This window comes from Pongo abelii, chromosome 4 (genome assembly GCF_028885655.2).
Source record: "Pongo abelii isolate AG06213 chromosome 4, NHGRI_mPonAbe1-v2.0_pri, whole genome shotgun sequence".
In the NCBI taxonomy this organism is placed as follows: domain Eukaryota; kingdom Metazoa; phylum Chordata; class Mammalia; order Primates; family Hominidae; genus Pongo; species Pongo abelii.
In genome coordinates this window covers 35,140,096-35,154,798 of record NC_071989.2, presented here as the reverse complement: position 1 = coordinate 35,154,798, position 14,703 = coordinate 35,140,096, and the positions used below count along the sequence as shown (strand labels likewise).

The 14,703-nt window shown below is 39.0% G+C and overlaps 2 protein-coding genes across 7 annotated transcripts in view; one reads left to right on the top strand and one right to left on the bottom strand.

Annotated features, from left to right (window-relative positions):
• RAD1 (RAD1 checkpoint DNA exonuclease) overlaps positions 1 to 14,703 on the top strand; it is a 30,439-nt gene that overhangs the window by 203 nt on the left and 15,533 nt on the right. For 4 of the 6 annotated variants that reach the window (XM_063723884.1, XM_063723885.1, XM_063723887.1 and 1 more), the window contains exon 2: positions 429 to 518. The exons of 1 other annotated variant lie outside the window; for it this stretch is intronic. In XM_063723884.1, coding sequence (XP_063579954.1) covers positions 429 to 518 — 90 coding nt within the window. 6 annotated transcript variants of the gene reach the window in all.
• On the bottom strand, positions 1,827 to 14,071 carry BRIX1 (biogenesis of ribosomes BRX1). Its single transcript, NM_001132218.1, is given in 10 exon segments — positions 1,827 to 4,366; positions 4,618 to 4,746; positions 6,429 to 6,530; positions 6,612 to 6,662; positions 6,893 to 6,966; positions 7,071 to 7,120; positions 7,375 to 7,445; positions 9,932 to 9,975; positions 11,324 to 11,435; positions 13,901 to 14,071. Coding segments are annotated over 10 exon segments (1,062 nt in total). The 5' UTR covers positions 14,060 to 14,071; the 3' UTR covers positions 1,827 to 4,096.

The window sequence follows — 14,703 nt, the reverse complement described above, 5'->3', positions numbered from 1 at the left end:
CATGGGCTAGGGGTGGGCTCTGTGCCGGAAAGGGCCGCGCGGGAGGGGGTGGGGCCTCGGGGGTGTGAGAGGCGGGGCCCCAAGGAAGGAAGGCGGGACCTTGGCGAGGAGAGAGGCGGGCCGCGCAGGAGAAAGGCGGGACCTTGGCGGGGAAATAGGCGGGCCGCGTGGGAGGAAGGCAGGCCTTGGCCGGGAAGAGCAGGAGGAAGGCGGGACCTTGGTGTGAGAGGCGGGGCCTCGGCGGGGTGAGAGGCGGGGCCGCGCGGAAGGGAGGCAGGGCCACGCTGGTGTCATTGTGAGGGGCACAGATGGCGGTCAGTGTGAGTGGCAGCCGACCTGAGGGCTGAAGGGGGAGATAGGAGCTGGGATGGGAGAGGATTCTGGAAAATATCTGATTATAATTTCTCAATGGATCCCCGTTTTTATAGATGAGGCGATTCAGACTCCAAGTGGTCAAGTGGTTGGCCCAAGCCTCCTCAGCTAATACAACAGCAGAATTCGGTTGGACTGAATACCAGGTTTTTTTTTTTAATCTCTTTAATTCTCTTCAGCTGCCACTTAAGATCTCTGGTATTGATCATCTTGACCAATATGCTTGAGAAAGGACAGTTAGATTATTTAAGCGGAAACAATTTAAAAGGGAAGCATCAACACACTTAAAAATAATGAAAAGCCTTACCACCAACATGGATGAAATTGTGCTGATCTATCCATCCATCACTCTTTAATCCTAACTTTCTGGCCTCTAATCCTACCTTTCCAAGATTGGTTTAGGTTAAGAAAGCAGTTAAAGGATAGTATTTAACTGGTAGGTTTTGGTTGATCTGACTAGCTGTACTACATTGTATTACAAGATGGAAGATCTGCACAATTATTCCAAACACTTTGATAAGGTATCAAAATAATACCATAATTGTTATTAAAATGCATTAATACACCAATATATTTCACTGTAATGTGGAATGTTTACATGCATCAGTTAGGTGTGGGTTGTATTTACTAACCATGTATGGTTAGCTATGTTGCTAATATCTATTGCACAGGGTTGGGGTACCCAAGCGGTTTAGTAAGGTTATCCTTCTCTTCCCCAATATGCTGCCCCCCAGTAAAATAAAAGAAACCCACGCTAAGCTTCATCAGGTTACTTCACACGCCACTGACCAACCAACTCACTACTCAGAATTCATACACTTCCCTTTTTGCCAGAGGAAGATTCTACACAGTCTCAATTAGTTGGTAAATTGGTAATGGATAAGGATTGAGAAGTCTGAGTTTGGGGGAGAATGAAACTTTTCCCCTCCTGAGAACAGAATTGGGATGGTGGGCGGGGGGAAGGGAGGGACCAAAAAAAAAAAAACGGACAAGGAAAGTATTTTTTTCCCTCCAACTTAATTTGGAGTATTTTCTCCCTCCAACTTAGTTTGGTGTTGGATACAGCCTCTAGGAATCACTCACTTCTTTTACCTTCTGAAGAAAGAAGGATTTTTGCCTATAACATTGTATAATTAAAGGTAACTATGCTGGATATAAATTTCAGTCTAAAGGAACATCTTGACCAGGTGTGGTGGCTCATGCCTGTAAACCCAGCACTTTGGGAAGCCAAGGCAGGAGGATCCCTTCAGCCCAAGAGTTCAAGACCAGCTTGGGCAACATAGCGAGAACTTGTCTCTACAAAAAAAAAAGCCAGGCATGGTGGCGTGGGCCTGTAGTCCTAGCTACTCAGGAGGCTGAGGCAGGAATACTTGAGCCCAGGAGTTACAGCCTGCAGTAAGCTATGACCACACCACCACACTACAGCCCTGGGTGACAGATCAAGACCCTGCTGCTAAAAAATAAAGGAACATATTTTATTAAACTGGTGCCCTTTAAATGACCAGACTTTAGAGATGATCCATTCCAGAAGAATTCTCAAATAAGATATCATATAATTGTGAAAGGGAATTTGAGATATATCTCTATATGGAAACTGTTAATTGAAAATTGTGAAATTGAAAATTACACCAAAACTCCATAATGCACACATCAAAAGTACAAATTTGTATCTCTACTCAAACTTACAACTTGTTGATCTAGTTTATAACCTATAATTAACTTGTTCCTGAGATGTGGGTGTTTAAAAACAAATTCTGAATATGGCTGTCTTATTTTTATCCAAGACTATATTCAACTGCTTAAATAAAATAATGGCCACTTTGGTTTTTTTCCATTTAACCAGGTTTGGCCCTAGTCACATACAAGTATTTCAAGTAAACCTCTGACATGAATTACCTGCATAATTTAGATGACTTCAAGATTTCAAGTTTCCTAATTTAGACTATTTCAAGATAAGTAGCCAATTAAACACTCAGGAAGGTCGTTCTTAACAAAAAATTTAAGGCAAAAAAACATGAATATTGATCATTCTGCCTAAAGACTTAAAATAATAAATACATAAAATTAAAATGTAAGTGAACTAGGAAAGGTATCTATAATAAACTTACTATATAAAAGCGCTTACAAAATCAGTAAAAGACAATCCTACTACAGAAAAACAAACATGATTAGTCCAGTCAAAAAGGATAAATCAGTAACAACCAAAAAAAAAGGTGTTTTTTTTTTTTTAACCTATTAAATTGACAGATTCTTTCATGCATAGTGAAACTGGTAAGGGGACAAGGAAATGAACCCTCTAATAGCCTCTAGTGAGGTTATGGTGGTGGAGGGAGCAAGCAAAAAGCCTAGAGTTCATAATCTTTAACCTAAGTTGCACTTCTAGGAAACCAAAAGTGTTGTGTAAAAAGACATGTAACATATATAGTGAGTATTCACTACAAGCATCGATACCAGCAAAAAAAGGAGGAAAAACTGAAAATACTGATTACACAGCTTTGGTACACAGAATACGCAGTTAGCAAGTAAACATGTAGAACAAACACATAGAAAAATAATCAGTGTGAAGTCAAAAAAGCAGGTGATCAAACAGCATGTATCATTTCATTAGATATGTATGTTATATATTATTGTATTTCTATCTGTCCATGTCAGCAGCCACCTACCTCCATGGTCACTGGTACTCAGAATCTTTTCTTTCCCTGTTACTAATTTACCCATAAGATCTTAAGCCTAGTGCCCCCTTACACAATGGGCAGTTTCTCTTTCATGTGGGGAAAAATTCAAATGTTCTGGTATCCCCTCTAACAACTGTCCTATTTTTTTCTCCTTTTACTATTAGTTTTCTAAATAAGTAATCTACACACACTGCTTCTAAAATAAATATGTAATTTGGCCGGGCATGGTGGCTCATGTCTATAATCCCAGCACTTTGGGAGGCCGAGGTGGGCAGATCACCTGAGGTCAGGAGTTCGAGACCAGCCTGACCAACATGGAGAAACCCCAACTCTACTAAAAATACAAATTAGCCGGGCGTAGTGGCACATGCCTGTAATCCCAGCTACTTGGGAGGCTGGAGAATCACTTGAACAAGAGAGGTAGAGGTTGTGGTGAGCCAAGATCACGCCATTGCACTCCAGCCTAGGCAACAAGAGCGAAACTCCATCTCAGAAACAAAATATAATAAAATAAAAAAATTACAAAGTGCTTTCAACACAGCCATTAACACATTTGATTCTCAAAACCTCAACATTTTAATATACTGTTTTTTGAAGTGACAAATCAGAGGTTGGTTCTTCCATGGCTTCATCAACTGGTGACTAAGTAAACTTCAGTGGGATGCCTTCCTTTCTACCAGTCTACTCCTACTTTACCATCCACAACCAATGCTGTCGAAGTGTTAAATGTTTTTACAAATAATATGACCTAATAAATGTCTGAATTTCAGCTTTACTAAACCAAAAATTCCAACCCAAGAGAACAGGCTACATTAAGTATGCTACATTTTTAGCAATACAAACTTTAAAAAGAAATCAGAAATTAACTGATGAATTCTGGTGATATTTTATTTAGAAAAAGATAATCACTGATTTTAAGATCTTAATTTTTCTTTCTTCTAAATGCTATACTAATTAGACATAAGACAGTATTAGATAATAAAAGTATTTACAAATTGAATACAAAATAAATATAAAATAACTGAAAAACAAATCAGGTTTCCATTGACTTATTTTGTTTTCCCACTGTCCATCCTCTGTTTCATTTTTCTTTGCCTTTTGTAAATCCGTTTCTTTCTTGCTTTCAAATCAACTTTTGGCTCTGGTTTCACCCACTGTATTTCTATTGGTTTCTCCTCAGCTGGCGTTACAAAAACATCTGCAGTGGGATCATGTGGAAGAAGAGTCTTCGGCTCTTTCTTTCTCAGTTTTTGCACATCTTTCACTTGCTGTTTCTCTCTGTATTTTGCAGCTGTGATGGATCTTATGACACGCCGATGCTTAAAAAAAAAAAAAAAAGATTAGATGCTTTTGAAATAAAAATAAACATTTTATATAAGGCAAAGACTTTCAGTTATGAACCATATATCTTTTCAGCCAGTGTCATGAAAAAAAGGAGTAATTTCCAAGTCTCTATGCAGCAAAAACCAAATTCAGTTTCACAGGTAATAAAATAGCAATTACTTCACAGAATCATTTTGGCCAAAGGGTTCTGGTACATTGAAGACTACTGAATGACACAACAGCTTACCATGTTTGGTGACTGGTAGTGAGGATTTTCATATAAAGTTGGTCCTCCAAAACTTCCCTGGAAAATCTTTATGAGATTTAAGACAAAACGAGGTCCTATTTCTACAAGAGCAGCATCTTCTTCTATGATCTTTAATAAAAAGGAAACATTTCATTTTGGTTTGGTTACATTATTCCTAAAAGGTATACTGGCTATAACCTCATTATAAATGTGCCTGAAAGAATTGATAATCCATGAAATCAAGGTGGGGGTGAAACTTCGTAAATGCCAAATCATCAATATTTTCTGAAATCTATTAGTACTTATAGGAAGTTGTCACGGAAAAATGTTTATTCGGTGTGTTCTTTTAAAATTGAGTAATTAGATTTTGGTTCACATCTTGCTTCTCACAATGCATATATCCTTGAAAAACTGTGGTAAAACAGGATTTTAAAATAGTAACCACTATTAACAAAATGTATTAAAGCACATTATGGGGGAACTCTTGAAACTTAAATCAATCCCTAAATTGTTTTTATAAATCTAATTCAAGTTAGATTAAAAGGATATGTGGTTAAATTTATTTAATAGCTACTGATTATGGAATTAAAAGGCAACTTCTGAATAACAAATATTTATGTTATCTATTAGTTCAGGCATGTCTGCCCTCAGAGGTTAGGAGGATGTGTTCAACTCACATGCCAGGTATCCAATATGAACTATGCAGAAAAGAGCTCAGTTTATGTCATATACTGTCTAAAATTTTGTTCTTGCTGTTCTCTTCCACCTCTTCATCTTTCTGCACTTATCTTGCCAAACTCCTGCTTCAAGATTTCTAGAATCACCTCTTCTTTTCTCCTGAATGAGTCACTGTATGACTCATCATCTAACAGTTGCCACTGAATGCCTTCTATAGCAATTACATTTTGCTAGGTCTTAAGCCTTGAGGTGCTTTGAAACTTCTAAGCTTTTAGAGAGAAACTTCTATTTTACTGTATCCTTTACAGCACTTTGTACAAATTAGGAACCCAAGTATCTCATGGATCTTCAAGCCATTCCCTTTCTATAAAGTTAAATATATAATGGCTTATTAGGAAATCCATACTCTGTATCAACTAACAGTCATGAATAGAAGTAGGTAGGAATCACTTAAGATATAAGACAGTACATAGTTACTTGCAGCAATCTCTTTAGGGAAAAGAAAGCTATTTAAAACAAAAGGATTATTTGCATTTTTTTGTGTATGCAAACCCTGTATATCCTTATCTAAAAGTTTAATTAAAAATTTACCAGGCACAGTGGCTCACACCTGTAATCCCACCTACTCAAGATGCTGAGGAGGGATGATTGAGGCCAGGAGGTTCAAGACCAACCTAGGCAACACTGCGACACTCTATCTCTAAAAAAAAAAATTAGGCCAGGTACAGTGGCTCACACCTGGAATCCCAGCACTTTGGGAGGCCAAGGCGGGCAGATCACCTGAGGGCAGGAGTTTGAGACCAGCCTGGCCAACGTGGCGAAACCCCGTCTCTACTAAAACTACAAAAATTAGCCAGGTATGATGATGGGTGCCTGTAATCCCAGCTACTCAGGAGGCTGAGGCAGGAGAAGCTTGAACCCGGGAGGTGGAGGTTGCAGTGAGCCGAGATTGTGCCACTGCACTCCAGCCTGGGCAACAAGAGTGAGACTCTGTCTCAATACATACGTATATACATACATACATACATACATACACACACACACACTACATACATACATTACATACATACATACATACATACATTTAATTCAATTTTTAAAAAAGGTATAAATAAAAATCAAGTAAAGTTTACCTGAAAGTTCCGAAACCATATCCTATTATCCAAAATGGTGAAAGTAAACACATGGTCCACGAATGGTTGGCTTTTGGGATGATACCGTGGTGTACTAAAGATCTAGTTAAAAAAGTGTATATTAGTTCCTTATTCCAAGATATATCATGTATATTTTGGATAGCTAATTTAAAAGATATTTACCTGAATTAAGAGTTCTTTTAACAAAGCATAATGTGGTAATTCATCAAAAGCCTATAAAAATAAGGTAAGCATATTATTTAACAGTAGACTGCCTTGTTTAAAACTGTTTGCTCATTTGTTTCTAAACCTGGCTATAACCTCATTATAAACGTGCCTGAAAGAATTGATAATCCATAAAATCAAGGTGGGGTAAAACTAAATTGAATAACACAACTATATCTACTAAAAACAACCATGCCAGATAAGAAAATTAGACCTCATACACTGAATGAGAAACTTACAGGGTCAAAAGACAAAAGGGGCCGAGAACCTTTCAAACAGTTTCCAGTCATCTTTAGTTCAGCAAGAGTATGAACTAGAAAAATTACAACAAAAACAAAAATAGTTATAACTTGCACAACTATTTCAAAAGATTATTTTTAATTTCCTCATCTAAAAATATTTATTGAATCAACTTACTATTTTGAACAAGGAATTTAGCAGATGGTCCATGAGGTGAATTTGAAAGCCTGAAAGATATGGAGGAAGCTTTTTCAACTAATTAGTGAATGTAGTCAAGGCTTACCACCTATTCACCATAAATAATATGCTTATAATATTCATATATTTAATTTTCTTTAAAGGTATCAAGTTTTGTGAAATCAAAAAAGTTTGCTTCATTCTCAACCTCTTAACATGAAAGACTAGGAGTCTATAACATAAAAGGTACAAAGAACAAATCCACTTAAATGAGTTTAACCAAAATCTTAATACATTCTCTTACCACATATAGAGATCCTGTTTTTTCTTAGCTTCAAAATAGATGCATTTATTACAGTTCTTCATTTCACAAACCTAAAGGAAGCAAAGTATAGGAAAATGAAGTAGATAATATAAATGAGAACTGAAGTAATTATATATGATTAATATCATCTAGTTATCTCAAAAATACCTAACCAGCCTAATAGGCTACAAAGGCCTAAAGATTTATTTATTCACAGAAGAAACCTTTAAAGTTCCTCTTAGGTATTCTACCCAAGGTAAACTAGATGCTGTGCCCATATCTTGGGTGAAATTATCTATCATATTTTTGGGCCTAGCATCTAAAATGGTCTCACTTCTGATTACTGGAAACCTCCCTCCTCCTCTTTTTTTTTGAGATGGAATTTCGCTCTTGTTGCCCAGGCTGGAGTGAAATGGCACGATCTCAGCTCGCCACAACCTCCACCTCCCAGGTTCAAATGATTCTCCTGCTTCAGCCTCCGGAGTAGCCGGGATATTATAGGCATGTGCCATCACACCCCGCTAATTTTGTATTTTTAGTAGAGATGGGGTTTCTCCATGTTGGTCTGGCTGGTCTTGAACTCACAACCTCAGGTGATCTGCCTGCCTCGGCCTCCCAAAGTGCTGGGATTACAGGCGTGAGCCACCGCGCCCGGCCAGGAACCTCTTCTGCCCATAGTCCCATTTACAAACTACAAAGACTAAAAATAGATGCCCTATGGATAAGGCATACCACAACTAATCTTCTTATATTAATCCTTCATAATCAATCTTCTTAGCCAATCTTATGAAAATCCAGTCCTTATAGAACTAAAAACATCCTTTTTAATGATTATTTTGGTTTTTAACTTTTTAGCTTTTTGATTTTAAGATCACAAAACTTAAGTTGTTCATTTATACTATGATTTCTGGTGATTTGGTTCTATAAAATCACTAAGGGATTGGGTGAAAAGCCTAAGTATATAAAACCTATTTCAAATTAAACTTCAATGTCTTGAAGGCTTACAAAAGTCACACTTGATATAAAAACATTACAGGAGTGAAGTCTTGTATTACTGTAGTATTCACAAACTCTAATTAATATAGTACTCTTAAACTCCAAACTATTTAAGACTTTAAACCTAACAACTTATGGCTGGATGAGGTGGTTCATGCCTGTAACCCCAGCACTTTGGGAGGCCAAGGCAGGTGAATTGTCTGAGCAACCCGGCAAAGCCACGTCTCTACTAAAAATACAAAAAATTAGCTGGGCATAGTGGCGTGTGCCTGTAGTTCCGGCTACTCGGGAGGCTGAGGCAGGAGAATTGCTTAAACCCATGAAACAGAGGCTGCAGTGAGCTGAGATCATACCACCTCACTCCAGCCTGGGTAACAGAGTGAGACTTTGTCTCCAAAACCAGTTAAACAAATAAACCCTAACAACTTAAAAAAAAAAAAAATTTTGTTTCTTACTGGTCTTAGAATAAACACAAAAACAGGAAGTTTGTGCCACTTCTGGGCCTTTGTAGTTGCCATTTTCTCTAGCTAGAATGGTCTTTTACCATATTTCTCCTTCACTAGGTCTCTGCTCAAATATACCATCCCTTTGAACAGGTTTTTCCGGTCTAGCCTCAGCTGTCGAAAACCTATAACCTGCTTTATTTCTCCTATCTTTACTTGAAATTATAAACCTTGTTTATGGCCTGTCTCCATTAGAATATAAGTTCCATAATGACAGGGACATTGCTCTGTTAAACAGTTTCTACAGCACATAGAATAATGTGGTATTACAGCAGAGGTTCAAAAATTTGTGCTCTAAAGAAGGCTAATAGTGAAAAAATGATCCTAATTCTTCTAAGTTTTGAAAATTTTGCTTTAAAATGTAAATTTATGTTCTGTGCTTCCAGAGGTTAAAAAAATATACATTAGTATCTTAAACAATACTTTGAAAATGTAACCTCTTCCTAGTTTGTAATACCTTAAGAGCCAGTTCCACACAAATCACTTTTAATACTGGCAAAACACTTTTTACCATGTGGGTTTTATTTTTATTTATATATATGTGTGTATATATGTATATATATACACACATATGTATATATATGTGTATATATATCTATATATATACACACGTATATATATGTGTATCTATACACACACGTGTATATATGTGTATCTATACACACAGGTGTATATATGTGTATCTATACACACATAGGTGTATAGATACACACGTGTATATGTTTAATGGACTTATTTTACTTTATATATGTTGACTGATAATTTTTTGAGTACCTACTATGGATTTAGCATAATACTAGACACTACGGGGTTAAAAAACGGGACATAATCCTTCTGAGGAAATTTCAATATGCTTGTTCAGACAAAACAAACAGAAATGACTGAAGCACTAAACTGTGAGAGAGAAAACTTTGGAAGACCAGTTATTGAAGAGTTAATAAAATGTGTCTGAATAGTTTTTACAAAACAATTTTTAAAGTCACTGAATGACTTATTTTTGAAATGAGCCATTGTTAATGTTTTTAAAATATTTTATTGCAATTACTTTCCAAAATTACCTCGTTAATCACAAATAGCTTATCCTTACGATCCATTTTAGTATCTAGAAAAAGAAAAAAAGAAAAAGCAAATAAATTAAAGGTGATTTCAAAGTTATTTCAATCAAACCACATATGCTATCTAGAAAATAAAGTGTTTTTACACTCTTCAGTTTAAAGGAGATTTTATTACTAATTTTCAAAACAAGACCTGAAAACAATCACTTAAAAAATCTTGACACTTTGTAAATGTAAAGAAAATAAGTAAAATATAGTCTGTAAGAATTAGAAATTATAGTGTAAGCAGTGTTTCTCAGTATTTAGGTATTCTAGGAATCCTTTTCAAAAATGGGAAAATTCTCACAAACCAAAGACTATGTTAAAGGAAACCAGTTTCAATGAAAATATCTTTCACTTTTTAATCATAGGTGTCAAAGAAAACTGACCTTATGCCCCTGTAACAAACCTGCACATATACTCCTTGAATCTAAAATAAAAGTTAAAATTTTAAAAATAAAAAACAAAAAACAAAAAAAACCCAAAGCACCTCTCAACGTAAGCACAACAACAGCTATATGATGGCACTGCCACTCCACTGTTCCAAACTTTTTTTTTTTTTGAGACAGGGTCTTGCTCCTTGCCCAGGCTGAAATGTAGTGGCGCAATCACGGCTCATGACAGCCTTGACCTCTTGGGCTCAAGCCATTCTCCTGCCTGAAACTCCTGAGTAGCTCGGACTGCAGGCAAGTGACCCCCACATTTGGCTAATGTACTTTACTTTTTTCATTCTTTTTTTATTTTTTAGAGACAGGGTTTCACCATGTTGTCCAGGATGGTCTGGAACTCCTGGACTCAAGTGTTCCACCCACCTCAGCCTCCCAAAGTGCTGGGATTACAGGCATGAGCTACCATGCCCGGCCATACTGTTCTTGCCTGTAAAATAACCCATTGCTTAAAAATAAATAAATAACCTGGCATTTAGAAATAGGCTCTGACTCCAACTTAAAAGGTGCTTCAAATTCTATCCCAGGTCCATTTTTCAATAAAAACAGTTAAAAAAAAAAAAAAAAAGGCCCAAAAAGCAACACACGGCAGTCCTTAGCACTTAGGACAAACCATCCCACCTATCTCAGGACCTTCAGGAGCATTACAGTGAAGGCATTCCTGGACCGTCAAGAAAGGTTTCAATAATATTAGGACATCTGTTTTAAAAAGTAAAGAAACTACCTAATGAAGTCTAAAGAATTTCTTACGAAATGTTAACTGGAAAAACTGTGGCACTTGAAAGGATAAAAGGCATTGTGTTTTTTTCGTGAAAACACTGAACAAATGAAGAATATATAAAATAAGTGAAAACATAAAAATAGGTAAGTTTATAGATAGAAATTTCTAAAGTATATGATATAAAGGCACCTGCTTTAGAATGAGGCATCAACATTCTCAAGTCCTGCATTAAATGTCTTGTTCTGAAATTTATTCCTCTGGAAGAAAAGATGAGAATCCGTTCCTTATTTTTCCACTTTCCCTAAAGAAAAAGAAAATGTTAAGATTTTAAAATCTCATACTGAACTGATCTTGTTTTGTGACAGGGTCTCACACTGTTGCCCAGGCTGAAGTGCTCACTCACGGCTCACTGCAGTTTCAAGTTTCTGGGCTCAAGTGATCCTCCCACCCCAGCATCTGCAGTAGCTGGAGACTACAGGCATGTGCCACCATGCCCAGGTAGTTTTTTTTTTTGTAGAGACGGGAGTCTCCCTATGTTGCCCAGGCTGGTCTCCAACACCTGGGCTCAAGCGGCTTGGCCTCCCAAAGTGCTGGCATTATAGGTAAGAACCTCCGCACCTGGCCCTGTTTGTTTTTTAAGAGCTTCCAAGTAGCAAGTCAAACCATCCTGACTCCTTTAATTTCATCTCTCACCAACATTCACTGACCACATCTGCCACCCAGAAATGCCCTCCTTGGTTTCTTTCTTGTTTTTCAACTTCAATCTCTCCAATTCCTCCTCCCAACCCTAAAAGTTCTTTCTTAGCCCTCTCTTTTATTTCTGTGCTCTCCATGACAGAGGTCTCATAATAATTTCCGACAACTCTTAATCCTTTCTTATTCACACTGCACTTACTTAGTCTTATATTAACTGCAAAACTCCTAAATGGCTAACCTTCCCAGACATGAGCACCTCCAATAGATATGATTGACTAGCTTTTTCAACAGTTTACTTTTTTTTTTTTTTTTTTTTGAGATGGAGTCTCACTCTTGTCACCCAGGCTGGAGTGCAGTGGCGTGATCTCGGCTCACTGCAACCTCCACCTCCCGGGGTTCAAGCGATTCTCCTGCCTCAGCCTCCCGAGTAGCTGGGATTACAGGTGCCCGCCACTGAACCTCGCTGATTTTTTTTTTTTTTTTTGTAGTGCTAGTAGAGACGGGGTTTCACCATCTTGGCCAGGCTGGTCTTGAACTCCTGACCTAGTGATCCACCCGCCTCGGCCTCCCAAAGTGCTGGGATTACAGGCGTGAGCCACCGCGCCCGGCTATTTTTAAAGTAATACTTCCATCACATCCTTACTTCCCAGAGTTTTATAAACAAAGTTCAAATGACATAGCTTCGACACTGAATTGTAAAACAGATTTTCATGTCTACATCATTATTGCCCCAAATGAAGCCTACTGCAATCCAATCTGGCTCTATTTTTTACATTTTTCAGCATTTCCCTACATCAAAGCCTTTCATCATTTTTTTTTTTTTCTCCCTTGGAGTGTTCCCTCTCATTTTTGAATGTCAAAATTCTACACTTCCTCTGATATGCAGCTTAAAGGCTAAATCCTTCATGATTCTTTATCTTATTATACTAGGGTAAAAATAATTTTTATCTCCTGCATTTCCATAGAATGTATCAAAGTATGGCTCAGATTATAGATACTATTTAGCTCCTTAAGGGAAGAATGAGAACACTAACATTTACTGGAAGTGTACAAGTCCAGCTTATTTTTCATAAAAAGTAAATATTCCCTCCCCCCGCACCCCAATCTGCAGGTCAGAGAAGAGCACAGAATGTTGCTGTTAATAACGGGGCTAGAATTTTCACTTATCTTTCATTCCACAGAGCTCACTCTTTCCTAGAGCTTGCCACCACACCACACGGCGTCATTTACTTATCACCTACTTCGCGCTAGAGTACTATGCTAAGTGAGGAGGACGCAGAAATTAATGTCAAAGATAATCCTTGTTCACAGTATTCTGTCTAGCTTAAGAGTTCTTAGTTGAATGAAAGCTAATTCCAACAACTTCTGTGCACTTCTTTTGAATAAAAACCACCAACTTATTTGAATTCTTAAGTTTCCTCCTAAACTCCAACATTTCAAGAGGAAGAGGTCACATTCTAGTCACCTTTGCAATCTCAAACCCAAAGGAAGCCTAACTTGGTACAATGCATGGCACACTCAATGTCTGTTGAATACAGGTAAAGCTCATAGTATCTAGTCTATTTTTCATTATCTCTTGAGTTAAAGACCTGGTTAACAAGTCAGAATCACAGTCCCAAGGGCAACAACTTTTTAAAGGCTCCCCTAACATACTTCAGGATCCTTGACTGACAGTGGCTGACTATGGCAGTATATGGGCATACTAATCACTGGAGAAATACTCAATAGCGAGAAATAACCAAGGAAAAGCACTACTCTCCAAAAACATTAAAAAAAAAAAAAAAACTCAACAACTAGGAAGAGACAACGCTGGATCTGAGCACCCTGTAAGTCGCTTCCCCGTGGGCCGGGTAAAGGTTTTAAAACCCGCCGCCTCCAGGAAGACGGCCACGTGCACAAGGATTAGCTGCAAACTCCGTGCCCAATCTGGCCGGGAGAATTGCTAAAACCGACCTACCGTTAACACCCGGGCTACTCTGAAATTAAGCAGGGCTGTAGTCAAGTAAGTAACCCAAGAAAAGGCGCACAGAGCCGCCGCCGCAGGTGTCGCCCGGGGGCATCCCCTCCTACCTTGCAAACGGGGCCTGGGATCCGGTCCCTCTCTTCTTCCTCCACCTCCTCTGCTGTGGCGTGCCGCTTAGCTGGCGGCTCCGCATCTTTTTCGTTTCTTTTTGGCTTCTTCGCCTGAACTGCAAAACCTCCACGCCGTTTCCTCTTGGTTGCCGCCATCTTGCCTCGCCGCCCGCGCTCTTGGCCTCCTTTCCGGCGCTGCCGCTCGCTCCTATTTCCGATCTCTATGGTTCTGCGGCTCTAAGCGCTCAGCTCCTCCTTCCGGTCTCGGCGCGGCACGCGCGGCTCTCTAGGCCTCCTTCAGCTCTGTGGTGACGGTGGCTGAGGTGGAGGGCCCGTCTGAAGAGTGGCGGGACTGGCTTCACTTTCTCCGCGATTTCTCGGAGCCGCCTCGCTCCTCCTCAGGGACTTTGCTGGGAAGGGCTCTCGGGCGTCCAGACCCCACCGCAAAGGTAGGGTTTCCGCACTCGGGAACCCCGAGACTAGTCAGCGATGCTGTCCCGCGGGCGGGCTGGTGAATGGGCTTGTCTGGGACTCTTGGAGGATCATCTGGACACTCCGGGCCCGCCCCGCCATCGCCTGTTTTGTTGGAGGCGGGGCTGGTGGCGCGGGCTGCACAAAACCGACTCCCCGCGGATTTGTAGCTCCTGTTTGGCCGGGAGATACCGTGTCAGTTGCGTGTCTTCATTCTTCACAACTTTTCACGTTATTGTCCTCTCACGGAGACGAGGAAACCGTAGCTTAGATAATTTTCCCCCAGAATTACAAAGACAGTTAAGTGACATAGGTGGGGTTCGGCCTGG